The 26,155-nt window shown below is 36.0% G+C and overlaps 1 protein-coding gene across 7 annotated transcripts in view; it reads right to left on the bottom strand.

The window, feature by feature from the left end:
- The window catches only part of ANKRD12 (ankyrin repeat domain 12), a 115,051-nt gene that overhangs the window by 25,796 nt on the left and 63,100 nt on the right, over nt 1-26,155 (bottom strand). For 5 of the 7 annotated variants that reach the window (XM_033439391.2, XM_012535305.3, XM_012535306.3 and 2 more), the window contains one exon: nt 19,816-19,963. In XM_033439391.2, the coding sequence (XP_033295282.1) occupies nt 19,816-19,963 (148 nt within the window). Of the gene's footprint in view, nt 1-7,324; nt 8,287-9,887; nt 9,953-11,363; nt 11,457-19,815; nt 19,964-26,155 lie in introns of those variants that run through there. The other 2 variants (XM_033439393.2, XM_033439395.2) reach the window with 2 other exon arrangements.

Genomic DNA, 26,155 nt, shown 5'->3' with positions numbered 1-26,155 from the left:
GCATGTGATTCTCAGCACCAGCAGCAACGACCCTGCATGGTTCTCATGAAGCTGGCTAGTCTGTGACCCCAGCAAAGATACTACAATTCTGTGATGCCATTTCACTGTCAGACCAGGCTGAAACCCTTTTCTTCCCTAAGCAGTCCAAACCTTTTTGATTTACTTTACCCAGGACTATAGATCAAGCTGGTCTTGGAATTCTAGTGCAGTAGTAGCTTAAAAAAAATGTTTGCTCTGCCTCCCTTAGGAGATGATTGCTTAGAGTAAGAAATTCACCTAGAATCCAAATCCTCAAATCCTTGTTCTCAAAATGGCCATGGTTATCATTATACTGCATTATTTTCTAATCTGTTGCAATCTTTTTAGTCTTTAATATCTATTTAGTCACTAAATTTGAACTCGTATTTAAAACATTTTACCAAATTATTTCTGATAAAAAGCTCCTTTAAAAAATGTTTATGTTTAGCATCTCAACAATTTTATTTGGGAAACTAGGAAGAAAAGTGAGAAATAAGCAATCATTAAAACATTAAATTTTTCATTAAAACATTTTTCTTCTCCATGCAAAAATGCTAAATAACAAAATGAAACTTAATTGTTAAAAAACAAACACATTTGGAAGTTGCTCTGTACCTCTCAAGGCACTCTAAGATATTTGCAACTAACACTAGTGACATTTAAAGAATAGCTAAATGTTACTTGAGATCACAATTATCCTTAGGCTTGACTTTTCCCCTACTGAGGCTACCATAAATTTCCATCTTATCTTGTATGGAATCCAAAAGGAACAGATGTGACCAATGCAGGAAGATGACAGTATATAAAGTAAATCCCTCCTCCTTCAAAATCTCTCCAAAATAACCAGCATGCATTTGACGAAGCAATTATATTTCACATGCCTAATAAGAAAATCAACAGATTCTGGGCTTTTAAAATAGTCTGATTATATTAATGATTAGACATCTTCAGGAAACATAACTATATTCTACTAAAGTCACATATACTTCGGGAGTGGGTGATGACAAAACAAAACTAAATATACCATGACCCTAAACTTAAAGAACTTATAGGCAAGTCCAAGTCTCTACTTTTCCTCTGAGATTCAACTGCCTAACCTGGAACTTCTTGGACTCCTTTCAACCACCCTAATTCAAGACTGAACACATTCAACTCATTACTTTCTCTCCCACAACTGCTTCCTCTTGCTGCTAAAAGCCAATGTTTTCCCACCTCTGGCATGACAACAACCCACTTATGCAAAATAAAAACCTCAGAGTCTTTTGCAACTCTCTCAATTCCTCAGCTTCCAAATTCAACCATTCAAGTGTCACTCTCTGGACTATCTCTTACATCCATCTTCTCTCGATCCCCATGGCCACTGTCCCAGCTCAGGTCCTCACCAGTGCTTGCCTAGATCAGTTATCACCTGAAATCACAATGTGGCCAGCATTACAGATCATATCATGTTTCTTCTCATCTGAGGGTTCCTGCCTCTAGGATAAAAGACTTCCCCAAATCTGAAGCACTATCTCTACTACTACTACCATCAACTATTAATACCATCAATTATTATCCCCATTTAAGAGACATGTAAACAGAGTAAGAGCTAATAAGTAGCTTGTCCAAGGTCACCTCACCATGAAGGGCTATATCGTGGGGTGTCTTCATCCGCCTTCAGAGTGTGTTCTACACATAATCTCCCATCTTTCATTCCTTCTTGCTATACACATTTGCCATACCAGTGTATTACTTCCTATTCCCCAAACTTCTATGCACATTTATGTAGATTCTCATCAGTTACTTTTTTAAAAAAACTGAAGTATAGTTGATTTACAATATTGTGTTAGTTTCAGGTAACTCAGTTTTATATACATATGTATATATTTTTTTCCATCTTTTCCATTATAGGTAGTTATAAGATATTGAATATAGTTCTGTGTATAAATCCTTGTTGTTTATCTATTTTGAATATAGTAGTGTGTATCTGTTAATCTCAACCTCTAATCTACCCCACCCCCACTTTCCCCTTTGGTAACCATAAATTTGTGTTCTATGTCTGTGAGTCCGTTTCTGTGTTGTAAATAAGCTCATTTGTATCATTTATTTTAGATTCCAAAGATTAAATATCATATATTTGTCTTTACTCAGTTACTCTTTATTATTTTCCAACTACTTAACTAGAAGATATTTTAGATTATTGGTCAAGGAGAGGTGCAGTTCAAGAATTTATATTTTAGGAAGGGCATAGGGGTAGGAATCTGTTGTGGGGAGGAGGCTGGGTAGGGGACTTGTCTTGAGGCTACGTTTGCATTGGTATTTACTTATATGTTTATTTGGATTGATCTGGAAGGAGGTAAAGTTAACTTCTCATTTACCCCTGGGAACATCACTGGTTTGAAACCATTCCAAAAGATGTGTATATTTTATTGCTGCTATTCTGATCACTGGGATTTGGGAGGTCAAAGATCGTTTCCCTGGAAAGTCAAGGGGCAAAGAGAAGACTATATGTTCTACAATATCCCCTATGCATTCCACCTATTCTAGATGAATACGTGCTTAAATACATGCACGCGCATGCGCGCACACTTCAGCTTCTTGTAAACTTATAAAAGTATACTACTTTATTAATAAGCACCTGTGTAAATTATAACACCTGGAGAATGAAAAAATTAGGTATTATCTATTTGTGGGACGGATGATGGTAGGGATAGTAGTGCATTTACTGAGAATAAAAAGGCCTGTTGATGGAATTTGGGAGTTCTTTGTGGGAAGATAACCTCCAGTGAGGTAACTCTACTGTTCTGTTTTTCACTTACCCAACAGATACTTCAAATACAAGTCTGTGACTTATACTTAGGGACTTTTGTAATACCTCGCATGTGCAGATACTTAATAAATGTAGAATGAGTATACAACTAGAGGATTTCAGAACTGGATTAAGACGTCAAGAAATCAAGTCGGGGTGCTTATACTGGACAGACAGGAGGACTGTAGAAAGGAACAGAAACATGTAACACAAGTAGAAACTAACACACTACTGTAAAGCAATTATGCTTCACTGAAGACGTTAAAAAAAAAGCCATGTAACACAAATTTATCCACTTTACAATTTTGTTTAACGTCCAAGTGCCATTGACTACTACTACTGTCTGACTCATTCATTGCTGACGTCTTCTTAAAGTCAGCACTTTGAAGAGGTGGCAACCACTTCACCCACACGGTATCAGTTCCCACAGCACTGGTCACGTGGAGATTAGGTCTGTCACTTGAACGGCTTTCAGCCACCCTTAGATTTTGTATAGCCTGCACTTTCACACCTTATGCACTAACACTTCCAATATTCTTCCTATACTGAGCGCATGCTTTTATACATCAGCTGCTGAACCTTTTTGAGTCAGCCAGAAATTTACTTTTAAACAATGGCACCATCTTTATATAGTGTGGTGTCTGTACAATTATTTGAGTACATATGTATTTTGTATTTTATGAAAATGGAAAAATTAGCCCCCTTCAGAAGCTGAAATAAAGACTGTTCAATTGTGAAGAAAAGGAAAATTAGAGAACCCATATAAATACTAGATATATATTAGAGTGTGTCACATTTTGAAAAGCAGTGATGAAAAATAAGGTTTAAAATTACAGGCAATATCAGCATGTAAAATATTTAGATAATGTATACAGAGTTTATGCCAATACTAAGTGCTAGAAATTAGTTTCAAAAGGAGCCTAATGTTCACCTCTGTCTTGACAAAAATTAAGAAAATTGATCAGAACCATTAAAATAATCTCCTGCTCAACCTGTGGCTAAATCCCTTTGTAATCACCACAAGCAACTCTTCCTTTCCAGTATTAAAGTCAGTTTACCACTAAATTCATTGTAGGTTAACAAAGAAAATGTGAAATTGAGATAAGAAAAATACTTGGAAAATAGTTTTCCTTAACTAAAATCATGGAGATGCAATGAGCAAAATCCAGACTTTGGGAAAAACTGCCAGGCACATGATTTTTTCAACAACAGAAGAATACAAGAACGTAAGAATGGAAGGGAATATTTACAGATTAAAAGATACTCAAACGTCTCACCCAACTGCAATATATGGACTTCATTTGGATTCAGACTTTGAAAAAGTTGAAAAAAACTTATGATTTTATGAGGCAATGAGAACTTGGAACAATAACCAAATATTTACTAGGAATCCAGTTTAGTTAGCTTAGGTATGATACTGATATTATGTTTTTTTTTTTAATTCCTATCTTTTAAGAGGTACCTACTAAAACATTTTCTAATAAAATGACTTCAAAGATGGGATAGGGAAGAATGGATAGAACAAAATAAGATTGGCCATAAGGTGGTAATGATTAAAAGTGGGTAATAAGTACACATGGGTTCGTAATACTACTCCTCTTTCTGCTCTGTACTTTCACTATAGAGATTAAAAATTAAAAATTTCTATATTGGGCTTCCCTGGTGGTGCAGTGGTTGAGAGTCCGCCTGACGATGCAGGGGACACGGGTTCGTGCCCCGGTCTGGGAAGACCCCACGTGCTGCGGAGCAGCTAGGCCCGTGAGCCACAGCCGCTGAGCCTGCGCGTCCGGAGCCTGTGCTCCGCAACGCGAGAGGCCACAAGAGTGAGAGGCCTGCGTACTGCAAAAAAAAAAAAAAAAAATCTATATTGAAACAAAAAACATTAATTTGCATACAATTAATCTATTTTAAAATGTTATCAACAATGAATATATCATGCAATGTACAGAATTAACCCCCCCACCATAACATATATACTATACTTAGGGAGTTTTAAAATAAATAATTTTCTGAGTATAAAATCAGGTAATATGTAAGCACATTTTCTGGAATACATATGAAAAGATACTCTTTCATTAAAGACAGTAAATTAAAAAAAAAAAAAAGACCAAAAAAAAAAGACAGTAAATTAGGTAACTGTAGGCTCTATGGCAAAAAACAAAAAAATCATACCAGCAAGGTGACTACAGTTAACAATACTGTATTGTATACCTGAAAGTTGCTAAGGGTAGATTTTAAACGTTCTTACAACACACACACACACACACACACACACACAAAATTGTAATCAGGTTAGGTGGTGGATGTGTCAACTAACCTTACTGTGGTAATCACTTTGCAATATATACATATATCAAATAATTACACTTACACCTTAAACTTATACAATGTTATATGTCAATTATCTCAATAAAGCTAGAAAAAAAAATAAAGGAAAAAAGCCATCTTGACTACTTTAAATGATTATATAAACCAGTGAACTTGATTAGAGTTTTCATCTTTACGATGGTAAATAAAAATGACATTTTAAAGATTATAAGACTGCAATATCATATAAAGGATGGTCCTGAATGTTTCATTTTAAATAACTGGACATGACTAATATGATAACTTTATTTCAGGTTTTCACTGTTTTTAAAGGAAACATTTATCAAGTGCTTACTCTGTGCCAGTCAACAGTCTATGTGTCTTTGTATATTAACTCATTTAACCTTTATTTACCACACCACCATAAGTACTGTATGTACTCAGGAACTGTATGTACTGTAATTCCTATTTTACAGATGTGGAATGTAAGCATGTACAGGTTAACTAACTTGCCCACAACTTGAGATCCAGGGCTGAAACCTAGATAATAGTATAGGAGCACTAAAATACGAGCTCTTATGATTAAATTAATACAGCACTCCAAACAGTGGGGAAAAAATGATGGTTTTGGCTTGATTTCTATTGCCAAAAAGTCTACAATGTTGAAAGCCTTTTTTTTTTTTTTTTTTTTTTTTGGTGTAACGTACTCAATCAGAATGATGAATTCTTTTAACAGGAATAGTACTTTAAAAAAAAAATTGGAATTTTGTTTATATATATCATTTTTATTCAGAGATGCGCTAATGCATAAAAATGTCCTAACATAAACTTCTTTAGTGATCTTCATTTATTAACGCTGTTTTTGTTTCATTTTCAAATAGTATTTATTATTCTTTTATTACAAAAGTAAAAAACAGTTTATGTTAGAAAACCAGGAGAATATAGAGATGGGTAAAGAAAAGCCAACCATAATATAGCCCCATCACTCAAGAGAATCATTCTTCATAACTTAAAGTATTACATTTGATTTTATTTGAATTTAACTAACTTAGAAATAATAAAGTGAACAGAATTTCTGAACCTCAAGTCTGTCCTCTTGGCTCTTCTAAATTCCCTGACCAAGGCAGTTTACTATTGTCATTTCAGAAAGCACGCTTATACTCCATGAGCACCTCCAACTCAGACCACATTTTAGCTTGCTTTCTGTCAATATTTAGCCTGTGACTTGTATATATAGTTTATTTTCCCTTGAGGTTTTGCTTTCTGTCTTGTTCATCTTCATATTATCAATATCATGACACAGTGAATTCTCAGAATCTAATTCACACACTATGTATATTGTAATCTACTCTTTTCTTGATAACATTTTTCACAAAGCTCTCTGACATTTTGTCCTAAAATATGCCAGTTGCTCATTGCTGTCACTTGCAAATTTTTCATCAAAATCCGTAGTCTTCATATTTTCCTCTTAGACTTGTATTCTGTGTCACTGAAAAGTAATATATTTGAATAATTTTTTCAGAAAGAGAATAGAAAGTATGTCTAATGATGTTTTTCTTTAGCCCTTGCACTTGAGTGACAGGTTGGGAATAGAATTCTAGGTTCAAAATAATTTTCACAGAACGTTGTGACTGTAGCTACACAGTCTTCTCACAACATCTTTAAGAACAAGAAATCGGATTCCCTCTCCTTCTGTAGGTAACATGTTTACCTCTGAGTCCGGGTGTTTATAAGATTTTAAATAATCTTTATCCTTGAAGTCATGATGTATCTAGATGTGGATACATCTAGATACATGTAAATGTATCCTTTCCTTGCTTTTTGTTTTGCTTTTGTTTTTAAGTAAAATTACCCTCTTTCTTCAGTTAAGGGACATCTTCTTCCATTAAAAAATTACTTTCTCCCAACATTTGCACTCTTTTGTAAAATGAATACTACCTATCCTGGGTATGTTTGTACCATTTTTCTCATATTTCCAATGTATTTTTTTAATGTTTTATATGTTGTCCTTCTCATAGATCTCAAATTAAATCTGCAGCGATGTCCAGTCTATTCTTTAGTCCTATATGGAATATTTACTTTCAGTAACGATAAACATTTTGAATTTCAAGGACTTCCCTTGTCGACTTTTTCAGGGTGGCCTTTTGTTATGGTTAGTGGATCGACTGCCCCCCACCCCCACTGTCTCCACGCATACTGAGAAGAACTTACCCTTCTGCTTCCTATGTAATTTACATTCTCCAAATCAGCTGTTGTGCTTGTTCATTTTGGCCCTTCTTGTTTTCATTCAGTTGATTTTCCTCAAATCTCTGGATTTCTTTTCATACTGATAAAGGGGAAAACTTGTTTCTTCAGCAGTTTTGTGGAGGACCTCTACAGCAGGTGTACCCCTGCAGGAGTGGTCCATGGTCCTCTCTAACTGCAGTCTTCTCTGAGTTTCAGAGTCTCCGGGGCTCCACTGACAGGGGTAGTTCACAACTGAGGCAGGCTTCTCTTATGCCTATTTGGGTTGTTCCTCTGCTTTGCAATAGTCCACTAACCACAACTAATATATTTAAGAATTGATTATATAACTTATTTATGTTACCTAGCTAACGAAGTAACATTAGAAAAAAACACCTGCATTTTAGGAAACAAATCTTTACAGCTTTTATATCCCTAAATTGACTGAGAAATGCAGCTTAAGAGACAGGAAAATAAAATATTGGGTAACTGTATACAGTTTCTTCTAAATTTCCCTTTTCTAAACCTCAATTTTCCTAAGTAAAGTTAGATATTTTAATTCTACTATACAGGAGAAAAGTAGTCATACATTTATTTGGAAGTAAGTATGCCATATGAGAACATATTTTCACTGTATTTCTAAAGTAACAGATATAGATAAGAGAGTTATAGCTAAGAATTTAGGGGTGAGCTGGAGAGGGAAGAGAATATAATCAATAATTGAAAATACTATGTCTAAAAGCAAAATTTACATAAAAAGTAAAATCAAGTATCACACCATTCTTTACACTCCCTCTATTAGTTATGCATGGCCTTTCTACCAACATGTCAGTAACACAGAAACGAATTCTATAAAGTATAAGTTAATCAAGATTTTCCCCCTCTGAAAAATATGATTGGTATCACTACAAAAATTTTGATGTCACTATAGGAAACTGACAAAAATCACCCAGTCTCGGCTATTCCATCTATATATATATATATATATATATATAGACAGATAGACAGATAGATAAATAGATATTTATCTCTCTCTCTCTCTCTCTCTCTCTCTCTCTCTCTATATATATATATATATATACACACACACATACATACATATATATATATATTACATGGAGGTCCTTCAAACCATGACTAGATAAAACAGGATGATATAACTAAGGCTAAACTCATTTAACTGTATGCATATATATTTTAAAGTCAAAGGTCTTTTTTTAAGGGTTCTGCCCAAATGTACCCTTCACAGAGCTTTAAGTCTTAAATATTCAGCAATATCTCAAGGACCATAATTATGTGACAGACTCACTTTAAGTTGCTAGGCACTGGTACAAATTCAGTTTTTAAGGAAAACCATCAAGCTAAAATATTTTTAACAAAAAATCTATTAGTTTTGGTATTTGCAATAAGCCAATTTTACATATTTTGGGCAAACACACTAAAAATTTCTTGACTACTATATTTACATAAAATTCAAAGAGATATTTAGAAGACTATTATTTTGTGTAACATAAAAATTTAAAGACATATTCATTTGCATCCAAAGAGCATCCCAGCTGCAGTCACAATTTCCTATTTATTTTTCTGATACATGAACAAGGAAAAAATATAGAACTATGTAATTTTTATAGACACTACTAAAGAATAAATGCTTATAGTATGGTAATTTAGGTATTCATAATTTCTTTCCCTTTTTCTCTACTTAACAAAATTTGACATATAAAATTTTCTTAGAAAAAACACTCAACTTTGAATTTAAAATTCTTAAGCTTTAGAATTAGGTTGATATAATGAATCCACATAAAACACATGATAAAATCTGTATTGATTTTAAAGTACTGATTTTCAAATAAGAGAACTGTAGGGGTTTTGGTTGTTTAAGTTTCAGGTAGAAGTAGCTGGTGATATTTAGAAAAAAGTTTGAAAAAGTAAAATCAGAACTCTGTGTATAAAGTGCACCATATATGTCACAAAGCAGAGGAGAAAAAGCAGAGTATGCAAAACACAGTGATAGAATTTCTTTTTTTTTTAAACTTATTTATTTGGTTGTACCGGGTCTTAGTTGCAGCTCGCAGGCTCCTTAGTTGTGGCATGTGAACTCTTAGTTGTGGCATGAATGTGGGATCTAGTTCCCTGACCAGGGATCGAACCTGGGCCCCTTGCATTGGGAGTGTGGAGTCTTAACCACTGCGCCACCAGGGAAGTCCCAGAATTTCTTTTAATTGATCATTAAATTAAAGAATATCTCATTGCTTATCATGCTATATGCTCAGCCCTCTGCACATCATGGATATTTAAGTGCCTTTTCATTTCTTGTAAGCAACAATACTACAGTGACATACATGTGAAAAATAAAGGGTGCTGACACCAAATATGGTGCTTACGCTATGTAATTTCTACCTGTAGTGTTTATGCTTCCAAGGTTAAAAAGTTTGCTTTAAAACTTCCAAAGGTGATGCTTCTTCCTACTTATAGTTAAACTGTTAACATCACATAATCCATTTAATAAAAATTTCTGGTATATTTTGACTTAAATAATTGTTTTTCGTACCTCTTGATTTATTAACTGTTATAATTCCATATGTGCATGTATCAACAGTCATATTTTCATAGCTCCTGAAATATAAAACTGAGGATATGAGTTTACCAAATATTACAATATATTTAGAATAGTTACAATCTACTGTTTTAACATTAAGAAAATAAGACTTCAAAATACTGGTCATTTTGTGTATTTTATGACACAGAAATGCACTCAGTAAACACTAGAGGGTAACAACATATCACGGTCTTTTAAAAAGTTTCCTAATCTGTCTTATGGTAGACTCTAAATGTAGCTTGTCTATTTATTATGATGGAGCATTTCCTTGCTTAAGCTGAAGCATACAAGTGAGGAAAGTGTATAGCAGCTGCTTAATAAACATGGCCAGATTATTGGCAGTCAAAGTAAGATAAGAAAAGGATGAATAATTATTTTAACAATGCCTGGCATTTTCAACTTTGCCCACTGGGCACTGTGTTTAAGTAATAAAACCAGGGTCTGCAAACTTGCAGCAGAATCTCTACTTTGGCAATTAAGGAGTGTCAGAAAGTATCAGGGTAGGCACTGTGTGACACCTCTGTTACCATAATTATGGTGTATAAGCATGGTCTGGCTCTCTGAATATGACTGAGTTTTCAGCAGGGTAGCAAGAAGCAATTATTTGTAGCAAACACTATTATTAGATAGAATTCTGTCAGGAAGGTAATGTGGAATAAGGGCAGAGGTTAGGGGAAAACAACTAAAGAATTATGCAAATTTAAAAGTGCCACACATTTGTATACAAATAAGCTGTAGTAACCAGGACATGTATTTCCTGCAACAATATCATAAACGTCTGATATGCACAACATAAAATGGCTACTCAGTTGTGGTCCATGAACTTAAGGCCACTCTGCCAATTGTTTATTACAAATCTGTGATGAAACAATGAAATAACGGGCTTGTGCCAGAGACGGAAATCAGTTATGTCACGAGCACACTTAGTTCAGCTGATATCTTTGTCACAGCACTTTTTCCTCTATGATGAAGGAAGCAGTGCACTGATGTACATTCTGGCACAAGCTCTGTATCCTGAGGAATAGTAACAGTTTGTAGAACAGCTACTCTCAGTAGCACTGTCACAAAGCACAATGACTAATGGAATAAACCGTATTTCAAAATGTTACATGTATAGTACCTTTTTATCTACTCCAAATTTATTAAGTTCTGAAATCCATAGTCAGTTATATTCTCTAACTTTGCAACACTTAAAGTGTATCTGTCACATGGATGACATAACATACTAGATGGGTAACAATGCTATCAGGCTTTATATGTACAAATGTCTATGGGCAGTAAAATGAATACCTGATTAAATATTAACACATTCTGAATTTAGATTAGATGACACTAAGTCTAACAAGGACCTCATGTAAATTAAGCAATAAATTTGGGTATTTTTATCAGTCTTTTTCAGCAACTTCAAAATCTTTGTATGATACTTACGGATGATTTTTACTGATGATTTTTGAATCATTCCTTGAGGGATTTTGATCAAGCAATAATTCAGGCACATTCACCATGAGGAAAATAAGTATGCTGAAAAATCAATACATAGCTGATGAACACATGAAACAATATCAGTGATAATCAAAAAAGATTCTAAAAGATGTGTTTCACTCTAATGAAACATGTAAGTTCAAATAAGATACCTAACTTCTTCCATGGGAAAAACTTACTGCAGTGCTGCTTTCTCATAGAAAGATTTTTAACCAAAGCTGCTTTTCACAGCTACTGTTTTCTGAAGAGACCAAGATTGCAGAGTTTGTAGCCATAATAAATGGGAGTATTAACATACCATATGAAATGTTCCTATTTTTCAAATCTTATTTTCTTACTTTCTTGAGGAAGCCTATGTAATTCAGCTATTATAATCCTGATTTCACATAGCACAAAGATGTTCAAATGACTTTCAGCTTGCAACTGGTAGATTGATTTACAAATATTTTGAAAATAAGAAGTGACAAGGGTTAGGGGATGATTATGTTAGTATCTCCACTTTCTTAATCAGCTAGATCTCCAGTGCTTAAACAATGCCTAACACATCATGGGTGCACAAACACAGTTGTAGACTAATTGACCTGAAGAAAAAGGAAGAAGACGAATTTAGGATGACTATCAAGTTTAGGACATACATATAGCTGAATGATGAGACAGGAAAAACAAGAAGAGGAGTGTAAATGGGAAAAAAGTAGTTCATTCCAGGTACACTGATTTCTGTAGTAATTCTAAGTGGTAACATCCGGAGAGCAGTTAAATATATACGCATGAAGCGTAAGCGAAAGGTATGGAATAAAGAGATATTTAAAAGGCTTCACAACATAGATGGTAGTTAAAGCTGTAAGTGTGGGTGAACTTTATTTGGGAGATTATCTGGTATGAGAAGAGGGTTCCAGAAAGTAAATCTTTGGAAAAATAAACACAGGGGTGTACGGGAAGAGAATGAGGAAGAAACGAAGAGATGAGATCTGGAAGGAACCTAAGAAGGAACAGTCTGAGAAGCTGGAAGAGAATTATCTTCCAGGAGAAAAAGCCAGGAGAGAACTGCCTCTCTGAAACCAGGACCAGAGAATTTTGGGAAGAACACAGTCCACACTGTCAAATCCCACAGAGAGACCAAAAAGACAGCTAAGGGGTCTGTTGTTGGAAGATCATGTGTGATGTTAGTAAACATAGATTGGATGGAAGGTACTTCAAGTGCACCACAATGCACTTTAAGAAACTTAGTTGTGAAGGGAACGGAATTGGGATTAAATAAACAGTGGTGCAGGGCAAGAGATTTTGTAGAGTCCTGTATATTTATGTGTACAAAAATATTATCACATGACTGTGTCCAGCTCTACCTCCTTTCCCTCCACCCAAGTTATCCCTTCCTCTGCCACCTGACCCCCAACACATGCCTCATTAGCAACCTAAGATACATCCTTCCAGATTTTACTCCATGTTTATAAAATTTTACACAAATATATGTGCATATACATATAGATTTTTAAAACATTGTTCATTTTACAAAAATGAGATATTATGAGCCTTCATCTTGACTGTTCTGACTCAACAATATCTTATGAAAATCTCTCCAAGTGACTGGTACAGTGTTAAGATACACCTTTTCATGGCTGTACAATAGTCTGTGGTGTGGCTGTACACCTTGATTTATGCAACTGATCCCCTGTATGACTACACACTTTTTCTTTTGCCACTGAAAACACTGCTGTAATAAACATGGGATATTCCCAGAAGTATGACTACTATATTAAGGAGCGTAAGTATTTTTAAAACTGTGTTTATAATGGTAAAATTTGACTTTACACAAAAGTAGACAGAATGTTATACTGATCCCCCATGTATTCATCACTCAGCTCCAACAGCCATCAATCTCTGGCCAACCCATACCTCTATTCATCCTACTCCTGTATCATTTTGAAGCACATCCCATTCATGGTATCATTTCATCCAGAAATATTTCAGTATATTTCTCTAAAAGGTAAGAGCCCTTGTATTTTGTCAGCTGTTGCCAGGCTGTTTTTCAAAAAGACTAACAATTCACATGCCTTTCTTTTAACCCCTTCTCCTATTAGGTAGCCACTTTTATAGGTTGTTGGTTTATTCTTCCATAACTTCTTTTTTTAAAAAGTAAGAAAATACATTGATATAGCTTTTAAACCCCTAAATTATCTTTCCTTTACCCTAACAGGTGAACAATACCTTGGCCAGGTACATAATTCTTATGCTGCAGTTCTTTTCTCTCAGTAGTCTATCTTCCACTGTTGTAAGTTAGAAGTCCAATGCCAATGCGACTGTATTTCCTTGTAACTTGCTACACTCAGAATTTACAAGGAATTTGATCAAAATATGTCTAGGGGTATGTGTACATGCTTCTTCCATCAATCCACCTGGAGCTTTATAATTGATAAATTATATATTATATACACCTGGAGCTTTATAATTGATAGACTTGGGCTTGCTTCAGCTCAGGAACATTTTTTTCTATTTGTATAATTATGGACTATTCTCCACCTGTTTCTTTTTTTCCCTTTTAAATTCCCATAACTAGCTATTATTCATATGCTAAATCTGTTAGAGCTCCTACTATGGCCAGGACATGGAAGCAACCTAAATGTCCATCGACAGGGGAATGGATAAAGATGTGGTACATATACACAATGGAATATTACTCAACCATAAAAAATAATGAAATAGTGCCATTTGCAGAGATGTGGATGGACCTACAGATTGTCATACAAAGTGAAGTAAGTCAGAAAGAAAACAACAAATGTATAATATTGCTTGCATGTGGAATCTAGAAAAATGGTACAGATGAACTTATTTGCAAAGCAGAAATAGAGTCACAGGTGTAGAGAACAAACTTACAGTTACCAAGCAGGGAAGCGGGGGTAGGATGAATTGGGAGATTAGGATTGGCATATATACACTATTATGTATAAAATAGATAACTAACGAGAACCTACTGTATAGCACAGGGAACTTACTCAGTGCTCTGTGGTGACCTAAATGGGAAGGAAATCTAAAGAAGAGTGGATATGTATACATATGACTGATTCACTTTGCTGCACAGCAGAACTAACACAACATTGTAAAACAACTATATTCCAATTAAGAAAAAAAAAGATCTGCTAGAGCTCCTAGATCTATTCCCTAAGTCTTTTATCTTATCTCTTCTTTCAGGATTCTTTCTCTTTGTATTTTTGCTGTGTTGCAAGGATTTGTTTTACTTCATTTTATAGCCTAATCATTTAAGTCCCACTTCAGCTCATCTACTGTGTTGTCTGATTATATAATCATGTTTTTTATTAGCTCCAAAAAGCCTTTGCGCTGTCCTTGAATTTTCTTAAGTACTCCTTTTGTTGTCGCTGTTGAAGTAGTCCAAGAGGCAGCTCTTTGCAAGCAGTGGAAGGGAAAGTGGGCTCCCCCAGGACTTCCAGTCAGCACTGAAGCACCAGGAGGAGACCTCCCTGTTGCTGGACTAGGTCTTTCCCAACTTCCCAGTCTCAGTAATGGACAAACTCAGCCCAGCTACTCCTTGGATCTGTGGGGGATGGAGGATTCTAGCATAATCCCTTAGGGCCAGTTACCCCTCCCCCACAATTCAACAAATATTTATTAAGCAATGTCTACGTACCAAACACTTTAGTTTACATTTATTGGAGGCTGAAGGAGTGAAAATACATACTAAAAGGAAAGCTGCCACCTTTACAATTTTGCCTATAGCTCCATCATTACCATTCCTACTACAATATACTGCTTATCAACCCTTTAACCAACATTACATTTTTCTCTCTTTATTCCCCTCTCCCCCCAGAGTACTGGCTCTAGGCGTGCAGGCTTCAGTAGTTGGGACACGCCAATTCAGTAATTGTGGCTCGCGGGTTCTAGAGCGCAGGCTCAGTAGTTGTAGCGTACGGGCTTAGTTGCTCTGCGGCATGAGGGATCTTTCTGGACCAGGGCTCGAACCCGTGTGCCCTGCACTGGCAGGCAGATTCTTAACCACTGCGCCATCAGGCAAGCCCTTAACTGAGTTTTATACAAAATTCCCCTGAAGTATAAATTACCTGTTAAATACATGCTTAATAGTTTAGTCTTGCCCATTTTTGAAATATGCCACTTAAGTAATTTTTATTATTTTCTACAGGTTCTTCTTATTTTCGTACAATTTATCTGTTGGGAAACGATGCTGCTGTTGGGGTTTCCTATGGTCTGAATGTTGCTTGGTGCAGCTCAGCATGCTCCTCTGTCTGGGTATTTCCTGCAAATGGCAGCTGGATCCTGAGGACTGGGGAGTGGAGGACAGGGGCATTCCAGCAAGGGCAGGCAATGCCTTCTTTCTTTCTCTTTTTAATTTAATGTTAGCAACTGTTGATCCTCAATGCTCCCATACATTAACTAACAGGGGGTTGCAAAATGGTCAGTCTTTCTTTTCACTCTTTTAGCTGGATTAATCTAATAAAAAACATTTCTCCTCACCCATAATGAGGTTACCCAGTGACAAGAGTTCATATACGAATATGAAGGTGAAATAAATGACTGATTTTTTTCCTCTTTTTTTTTTTTTTTGTGGTACGTGGGCCTCTCACTGTTGTGGCCTCTCCCGTTGCGGAGCACAGGCTCCGGATGCGCAGGCTCAGCGGCCATGGCTCACGGGTCCAGCCGCTCCGCAGCATGTGGGATCTTCCCGGACTGGGGCACGAACCCGTGTCCCCTGCATCGGCAGGCAGACTCTCAACCACTGCGCCATCAGGGAAGCCCCTTTTTTGCCTAATTTTTAAGATAACAAATTGGTTCTCTGATGACCATGGTAAATTTAAAAATTTATCATCATAGACTCATGGGTTTAAACATATTTGATGGGTTTGAAATCTTTGCAATTAACACCCTTAATGAAACTCAAACTATTGCATTTTTGGCCAGTGGGGAACTGTTCAAGTTATCTCCTAAGGCCTCTGACAAGACCTGAAATCTGAAATGACAAGATGTTCCAAGCTCATCTTACATATTTCCTGCCCTAGACTTAGCATCACCCATTTTTTCCAAGAAACCTTGGTTTTCTTTTAGGAGAAATTATTTCCTGATTATAATCTGGGTACCAAGAAAGATTACTGTTACTGTCTTAGTCAGTTTTAGATCTTTTCAATGGACAAAGCAAAAAAACTTTATGTATTTGTATATTTTAGATTTTATTTGGAAATAATTTCAAACTCACAAAAAGTTAGAAAAATAAAAAATAATGAACACCATATATCCTTTATCCAGGCTTTCCTCCTGTTAACGTTTTGCTCTCTTGTGTTATAATTTACTTTCTCTCTATATATACACATGTGTATAAATACATTTGTTTCCCTGAACTATATGAGGGTAAATTACATATATCATGGCTCTTTATCCCTATATACTTTAGTATTTCCCAAGACATACAGATATTCTCTTGTTACCACAGCACAGCTGTCGACTTCATAGACTTACACTGATACAACACTAACCTATTGTCCATATTCCTTGCTAAATGATCTAATAGTATCTTTTATAATCTTTCCCCCCCTCCAGGACAGAAAACAGTCGTGGAGCAGGTATTGCCTTTAATTATTACCTCTTTGGATAGCCTGGAACATTTCTATTGCCTTTACTGGTTCATGACACTGACATTTCTTAATCTTTGGCGGCAGTGGCTTTTAAAAAGCAGAACATTCCTCATGATTATACATTCTCAGCCAGAATGCTGTAAGTGATGTTCTATCCTTCTCAGGGTACCACATGTGGAGGCACATGATATGCATCTGTCTCTCCTTTGAATGATGTTAATTTTGATCACTCAGTCCAGGTGGTGCTGGATTTCTCTACCATATAATCATTGTTCTTTTTTCCTCCTCTCTTGTAATGTGAAAAGGTCATGTAAATATCTGCTTTTATAAAAAAAGAATTCTCCCTAGATTTACCAGCCTTTAGTGATTCTTGTCTAGTCATCTTTACCATGAGGGTTGTAAATGATCAGGTAGGGGTGGGCACTGACTAGGAAGGGGCATAAGGAACTTCCTGGAGTATTGGAGATATGCTGTATCTTGATAAGGTTGGATTATACAAGGTCTATGCATTACTTAAAAGCTCATAGAATGTTTTATTAAAGAATTATTAATTTCACAAATGTAAATATTACCTAAAAATCATATACAAAAACTGAACTCTAGTTATAATGAAATGCATGTTAAATTATTTAGAGATGTCCACCACTTATTCTGAAATGCAGCAAAAAATAAGAATTGATGGGTAGATCAATAGATATGTGATAATGTAATAAACAGTTAACAACTGCAAAACATAGCTAGTGGGTACAGGGGGTTCACTGTACAATTCTCCAAATTTTGCTGTGTGTTTGAATATTTTCATAATAAAATACTGAGATTTTAACTTCTGCACAGCAAAGAAAATCATCAACAAAATGAAAATTCAGTAGGCAACCTACTGAATGGGAGGAAATCTTTGCAAATCATGTATCTGATAAGGGGTTAATATTCAAACTACATAAAAAACTGGTATCATACAACTCAATAGCAAACAAACAATCCAATTTAAAAACTGGGCAGAGGATCTGAATAAACATTTTCCCAAAGAAGACGTATAGATGGCCAACAAACACATGAAAAGATGCTCAACATCACTAATCATCAGGGAAATGGAAATCAAAACCACAATGCAATATCACCTCATACCTGTCAGAACACCTATTATCAAAAAGACAAGAAATTTCAAGTGTTGGCTTGAGGATGTGGAGAAAAAGGAACCCTTGTGCACCATTGGTGGGAATGTAAATTGGTGTAGCCACTATAAAAAAATAGGATGGAGGTTCCTCAAAAAATGAAAAATAGAACTGCCATGTAATCCACCAATTCCACCTCTGGTTATTTATCCAAAGAAAATGAAAACACCAATTCGAAAAACTATATGCACTTCCACAATCACTGCAGCATTATTTCCAATAGCCAAGATATGGAAACAACCTAAGTGTCCATCAATGGATAAATGGATAAAGAAGATGTGGTACATATACACAACGAAATATTATTCAGTCATAAAAAAGAACACAATATTGTCATTTGAGACAATATGGATGGACCTTGAGGGCATTATGCTAAGTGAAATAAGTCAGACAGGGAAAGACAAACACTCTCTGATCTCACATGTGTAGTCTAAAAAACAAACAGAAACCAAGCTCATCAATACAGAGAACAGACTGGTGGTTGTCAGAGATGGGGGGTGGGTTAAATGGGTGAAGGGGGTCACAAGGTACAAACTTCCAGTTATAAAATAAATAAGTCATGAGGATGTACTGTACATGGTGACTGTACTTAATACCGCATTGCACATTTGAAAGCTGCTAAGAGAGTAGATCTTAAAAGTCCTCATTACAAGAAAGAAAGAAAAGACTTTGTAACTACGTATGGTGACCATTACTAACTAGAATTACTGTAGTGACCATGTTTCAGTGTATACAAATCATTATGCTGTACATGTGAAACTAATACAATATGTCAATTATACCTCAATAAAAAAAAAGTAAATGGTAGACCTTTCTCTTTTAAAAGTACAGATGTTGTCCTATTGCCCTCTGGCAATGGCTGAGATTAAATGAGTATGGTTTCATTTTATTTATAAATAATATAAAACTAGTATTATTACCTAATTGCTTATAGGAATTGTTTATAATTTTGTAAAGATATGGCCAGTTATGAGACTTACTGAATTGTTTTCCATTGATTTTTGCCTGAAACATGGTGAAACCTTCCAATCTGTACACAAAAGACTTTCTTCAATACAGGAAAGTTTTTCTCTGTTATATTTTTTTAATTGTTTATGTTTATTTTTTTAAACTCTGAGTATGCCAAAAGTTTTATGAAATATTCTTTTCGGGTCTTTCCTTTTTAAAACTGTGACTGTAAAATTGTGCCTGTATTTTATAACAATGACCAGAGTTCAACAACCTAAATTGCAAAAATAAAAATGCAAAGATGACTCATTAATGCCAGGAAGAGTTCGGTTAGTGGTGCTCTAATTTATAGAAGAATTAAAAGAACTCAAGATGTGGGATAGCTAGTGGTAGTGTATAGCAGTGGTGGTAGCTATTAATGGGGAGAGAGGCTGCAATAGGCTTGAATGTAACATCAGCAATCTGTGGGGAAAAGAAATCACAGAAATAGGGTGAGAGCATTATGACTCCATTTACACAGAGGACATGTAGCAAACACCTAAATTTAGGTTACTAAATTCACCATTCTTAATAGCTAGATAGCATTACCTAAGGTACTCAACATTTTAGGTATTATAAAGCAGAAGTAGAATATTCTACTAAATATCGTGTCAAACAGGTGAATGCAGATTATGTGGAACAAACCTGTGTAACTCTCATCATCATCAGATAAAGGCACCTCTCTTTTTAGCAGCAATTCCAACTCCTCTGTTTCTGCTACATCCACTGGACGCTCCCCATGTTTATTAGCTTGAAATGGATTTCCACCATGACGAAGTAGCAGTTTCACTATCTGCAACATTAAACAGTAGGAAGACTCAGTCCTTTCATAGACTGCATTATTTCAACCATTTTCCTCTTGATCACACTCATAATATCCTCCTGCTTCATCTCCTCTGCCTCCATTCCTCAGTGTTTATACTAAATCATAATTACTCTCAAGTTCCATTTTCATCGCCATTCCCCTTCTGATCGTATCTACTACAAAGAAATTTGCTCCTGGGCTATTTTAGCACTGAATCTCATTATTTTTCTTCCTGTTTCATCATACACTTGACAAATATTTACTGAGTACCTATTGACAAGCACTGCTCCAAGTCCTTCAGATAAATCAGTGAACAAGAGTATAAAGCTCCCTGGCCTCCTGGAATGTACAGGCTACAGGAAGTCTCAAAAGAAGTATCTCCCCTGTTTAAGGCTACCATCGCTACCAAGGCTCTTAATCACCTGTTCCCCATCACTCTGGGATTTAAACTATCGCTAACTGACATGGGTTTACTTAAAACTACTAAAGCTTAAACTTCAAGGCATCTCATTTTCATGGTCCCCTTACATGGCCCTATATCTAATTTTTTATTCATTTCTTAAAGAACGCTGCCCTCACAAATTTCATAAGCTTTGGGCTCCACAAACCAAGATGCGACTGGTTAGTCATTTCATTTGCTTGTTGCTCCTTATTCCTCCCTCTTCCTTTCTATATTTCTTGCCTCTTTTTCGATTGGCTCCTTTCTAGAAGCCAGTCTTTCCAGTTCATGTCTCTTTTGCCTTAGAACAATAATGGCAATAAAGAAATGAAACACAGGTTAAAAAAAAGCAACTGCTCAAACCTATACTCTCCTCCTCTAGCTAAATCTCTCTTCTTTCCTTTACAGTCAAGTTCCTGAAAAGATGTTTACCCTTGGGGCCTTGACTACTTTATTCTTATTGGCCCTTTACTCTTCTACCTACAATTATGTTACCATCAGTCCAATGAAATGCCTCCTAAGATCTGTAAATATCTGAGCCATACATTGTTTCCCTAGGGCTCTGTCCTTGATTCACTTGATTCATGCTCTGGTCTACATCATCTCCCTGGAGGGCTCACCCACTCTGAATGCGATGACGATTATGCAATCCACTCATTCATTTTCATTCTCCCGCTTGCTCTTTCTCAGCCTTCTTGACCTTCAAAATCAAATACCCAAATATTCTTTGGATATACTGTATTTCAATACAAAAGCTGAAACCAATAGGTCCCAGAGTTCATTAAACGTGCACCCTTATCTTTTGTTTCCATTCTCAGTGACTGGCACCAAAGTATACCCAGTCACTGAAACCAGAAAGTGGGGAGTCATCACATTCTCGTTTTTCACTCATACTCTACCGTCAAGTAGGTGGCCAAGTATTATTAATTCTGCTTCCCTAACATCTCCTCTTGTTTTGAGATTCTACTTCCAGTGACATGAGTGTGTTCTATCATAGGTAAATCTATACTATAATTTATTAACACATTTCTCCCCTTGTCCTAGACCATAAACTTCATGTGAGATCTTTATTCGTCTCTGTATTCCTAACACATAACTATGGTGTTTTCTGGTACTGAGGAAATGTATCATGTCTTTTTAAAGAAGCAATATTAAACAGTATGCTATAAATTAGGAACTTCTAACAAATGAAAGTATTTAAGAATAATAAAGATTCACAGTGAATTAAATAATGAAAAATCTTTTCTAGACTATCAAAGAATAAACCATCAACACAGAATACGTGAAATGTAAGACTGTATAAAGAAAACAAATTATGCATGATCTCAACTGTTAATATTTAATTTCCCTTTTTGTTTACTAATTTTTATCAAATTACATGTTTATGATTTTAAAAGATCAAACGGCTTTTCAAGGCTGCTGGTGAAGAACAAAATCGTCCCTGACATTTATGTCCATGTACTTAAGTAACAGCGTGCTGCTTCCGTATTTTTCGGGTTTAGGCACTGCCTATTGTCTTACAATGGAAAACACAATTCAGCTCTCTTTTACCAACTCCATCCCTCTCCCATACACATCCACTTCCCCCTCCTCCTAACTTTCCAAGATAGACATATTATTTTTTGTGTCATTATGATTAATGTAAATGTTGAACCAAGTAGTACACCATGACAAAATTTCCATTCTTACACAAGTTTATTTTATCCCAGAGATTTAATTATCTTGACTTCTCACTTACTCTGTTTTCTACATACTCATCTTTAATTCATCCCCCGTTCTGCTACAAGTACAGATCTCTTCAATTCAATATACCACCATTTTTTTGTTAAACTTTCTCCAAGCCTTCTAACTTGCTCTAAAATGGACTGGTTGCTGTCTAGATTTGCTTCCCAGTTGTCATCTTGACATATCCGTTTATCCTATCATCCTAGAAATGGCCTTCCCTCAATTCTGTGGATTCTTTAGACCTTTTATCTTCTTTTTTGGTTCACTCCCTCATTTTGTTGAAACACCACCTCCAGGAGATTTCTAAGAAACAGTAAATATTCTGAGATTTTTCCATGTCAGAAAACACCTTTATTCTATCCTCACTTGATTAATATTTACTCTTGATATAGAATAATTTTCCCCCCAGTTTTGAAGGCATCATCATTATCTTCTAGATTCTAGTGTTGTTATTGAAGTCTGATGCCATTCTGATTTTTTACCTTTATATGGAACTTGCTTTTTCTCTCTGTAAGCTTGAGGACATTCTTTGCCTCTATTGTTCTGAAATCCCAGGATAATGAATTTTGATCTTGGTCTTTTAACATCCATTGTGCTGATGAGCATTCAACTGCTCTTTCAATCTGAAGATCCATGTTCCTTCAGTTCTGAGAAAATTCCTGGATTTATTTATTTGATAATGTCCTATGTTTTCACTGTTCTGTCTTCTAAGAACTCTTGTTAAGATAATACTGGATCTCCTGAATTAATCTTCTTTTTTCTCATTTCCCCTCCTCCACCTTCGTCTTTTGTTTCCTAGTCTCTGGGAGATTTCCTCAACTTTATCTTTAACCCTCCATACTCCACTTTTCATTTCTGCTACCATATTATTAATTTCCAAGAGCTTTTTTTGTTTTTATTTTTAAATTTGTTAACTGTTCCTTATTTAGCAATCCTTCAGTTTTTGTTTCATGGCTACAAGAAACTCTCATCTCTTTGGGGAAGGTAATGTGTTTCTTTCATTTTTTTTTTTTTTTGAAGTTTCTCTTGGCCTTATCATGTCCTCCACGTTTCTACTTTTCTATTTGCTTGTTCTGCTCTTTGCCTTCCATATTAGAGACCTTTCTCAAAGGTCAGGTGATCACTGGCTGTCCATATTTAAGAGTAAGGTACTAGGGACTTCCCTGGTGGCACAGTGGTTGGGAGTTTGCCTGCCAATGCAGGGGACACGGGTTCGAGCCCTGGTCCGGGAAGATCCGACATGCCGCGAAACAGCTAAGCCTGTGTGCCACAAGTACTGGGACTGCGCTCTAGAACACGTGAGCCACAAGTACTGAACCCGTGCGCCTAGAGCCCGTGCTCCACAACAAAGAAGCCACCGCAATGAGAAGCCCACTCACCGCAATGAAGAGTAGTCCCCACTCGCCGCAACTAGAGAAAGCCCATGTGCAGCAATGAAGACCCAATGCAGCCAAAAAATAAATTAAAAAAAAAAAAAGAGTAAGGCACTAAAAGACTTGCTGAAAGTTTTTTAGGCATAGGTAGGATCTATTGACAGATGGACCTTGTGCTAGTGTGATATGACTAGGCCATTTCATCAGAACCCCCTCTTGGCTAGTTCACTTTTCTATTGAGAAATCTTCCCATTCCTGCCCTAGAACCATAAGCCTTACTGTCAGCATTCTGGTTGACTGAGGTCTTAATGTTCAGTATGTTTTACTTAATTAGCTTACATTTAATCCTTACTCCCAACTATTCTTGTGGTATGTCAGTCCAGACAGTATGGTTTATACTTGTCAGGAAATAAACCTCCAATCATCTGCCAGAGAAATGTGCCGTCATCTAGTTGTGAAGGGTTAGGAAGGGAATATGAGGGTAAAAAACCAGTTTGATTCAATCCTCTTATTTCCAGTCTTATTCAATGGGCACCTCCAGATGAACCCAGCCATCAATTGCTGAGCCTCAGTTTTTCTGGGATTCTGTGTTGAAATGGCTTTGGTTTCAATTTTCTTGGATTTTTAAAATCAGGAGCTGGTAAATTTGGTCTGTAGGCCAGATCTGGCCTGCTGACTAAGAATAGTTTTTATATTCTTACAAAATACTTTAAAAAGAATTGATAAAGGAGAAATACATAGGAGGAAACAGAAGCAGAGAGAGAGGGAGAAGGGAGGAGGGTCAGTGGAGGTGGCATGTGGTTGCAAAGCCCACAATATTTACTATCTGGCCCTCTACAGAAAGTTTGCCAAATCCTGTTCTATGTAGTCACCACTCATTCCTCAAATTTCTATCTCCCAAAATACTGGTTTTCTTGTTTCTTCTGTTCTTTATCCTTGTGGGACTGTGTCCTATAAAATCTCCCCTTTTAGGGGTTTGAGAAGGTAACTGAAGTTAAAAACTTTTAGTTATTATAAATAATGCTATAGTGAACACCTTTATAAGTTGAAAATTTTTCCCCCATTTTTAGGCTTATTTCCTTCGGTTAGAGTCTTAGAATGAGAAAACAGAAGGATCTTGATACTACTGAACGCTTTCTATACCTGTCAGGAAATAATAATAAAAAAATTTATTCCTGGGACTTCCCTGGTGGTCCAGTTAAGAAGGTTAAGAATCCGCCTTCCAATGCAGGGGGCGAGGGTTCAATCCCTGGTCGGGGAACTAAGATCCCATATGCCACAGGGCAACTAAGCCTGCATGCTGCAACAGAGCCCATATGCTCTGGAGCCCACATGCCACAACTAGAGAGCCCGTGTGCCGCAACTACTGAGCCCGCATGCCACAACTAGAGAGAAGCCCACGCGCCACAATGAAAGATCCCGTGTGCTGCAACTAAGACCCGATGCAGCCAAAAATAAATAAATATTAAAAAAATTTATTCCTGACTATGATTAGACAGTTCGTTCATTCAAACATGCTACAATAACCCTAACCTAAATAACCAATACTTTACAGATCATTCTCATATGCAAAAAATTATTTATTCTAAAAAGAATTTAAAGTAACTTAAAGTTGCTTAAAACGAGCAGGCAGGAGGACTTCCCTGGTGGTCCAGTGGGTAAGACTCCGTGCTCCCAGTGCAGGGGGTCTGGGTTCAATCCCTGGTCAGGGAACTAGACCCCACATGCATGCCACAACTACGAGTTCGTATGCCTCAACTAAGTCCTCATGCCACAACTAAAGATCCCACATGCCACAACTAAACATGCCGCAATGAAGATCCTGCGTGCCTCAACTAAGACCCGGCACCGTCAAAATAAATAAATAAAAAAATTTAAAAAAAAAAACCCCAAAACATAGACAGCAAATTAGAAGTAAGTAAAAATGATGAGACAAGAAGAAAATAAACATAGGTAGTATCTAAAATAGAACTAAGAATAGGGCTATTATAAGAATGTATATTATGAAGTAATATACATTTGTGAAAGGTAGGCCAAAGATTAGGTTCTTAGTAAGTTATGTTAATCCTCTCTTACTCGAAACAATTTAGAACAGAACTTTTTCTCCTACCTCAGAAATGTTTTATGGATGGCTGAAGTTGTCATGAGTGTTACTGAGTGAAAGAAATCTAATTCTTTGGAGGAGACTCATAATATATGGTACAAATATATACCAATGGGTTTTGGTATATCTCATTTCCCTCCTCCTCCTTGGGGACAAGTAAAAGAACAAGGAGAAAATAACCCTCAACAGCTCTGAATTGTGACTCCTACTATCCTAGGCATGTTGGTAGGAGGAAAAGCAAAGATCTCTTGAAAATAGCATGTCAGTCTCCTTCTGGAAGGAGACTGGAAATAGTGTTTGAGTCTTTTTAAGTACATGAGCTCAAAGGTCAGCTTCTGGAAATATTTTGCAGCAATGTGCATATTTAGAAACTTGTATTCATAGAAACATGTCTTACTCATAAGGCACAGTTCTTTAACATTACATTTAGAAATCAGGAAATCTTTTTATGCAACATTTAAAGAAAAACTATTCATGCTTGATAAACTATCAATAATGCTTTTAAAAAAAGGGCAGTAAGTACAGTATTTAAAATAGCA

This window comes from Orcinus orca, chromosome 15, assembly GCF_937001465.1.
Source record: "Orcinus orca chromosome 15, mOrcOrc1.1, whole genome shotgun sequence".
NCBI classification, from domain to species: Eukaryota; Metazoa; Chordata; class Mammalia; order Artiodactyla; family Delphinidae; genus Orcinus; species Orcinus orca.
The sequence above is the reverse complement of the archived record's forward strand: the minus strand, read 5'-3'. Positions and strand labels throughout refer to the sequence as shown.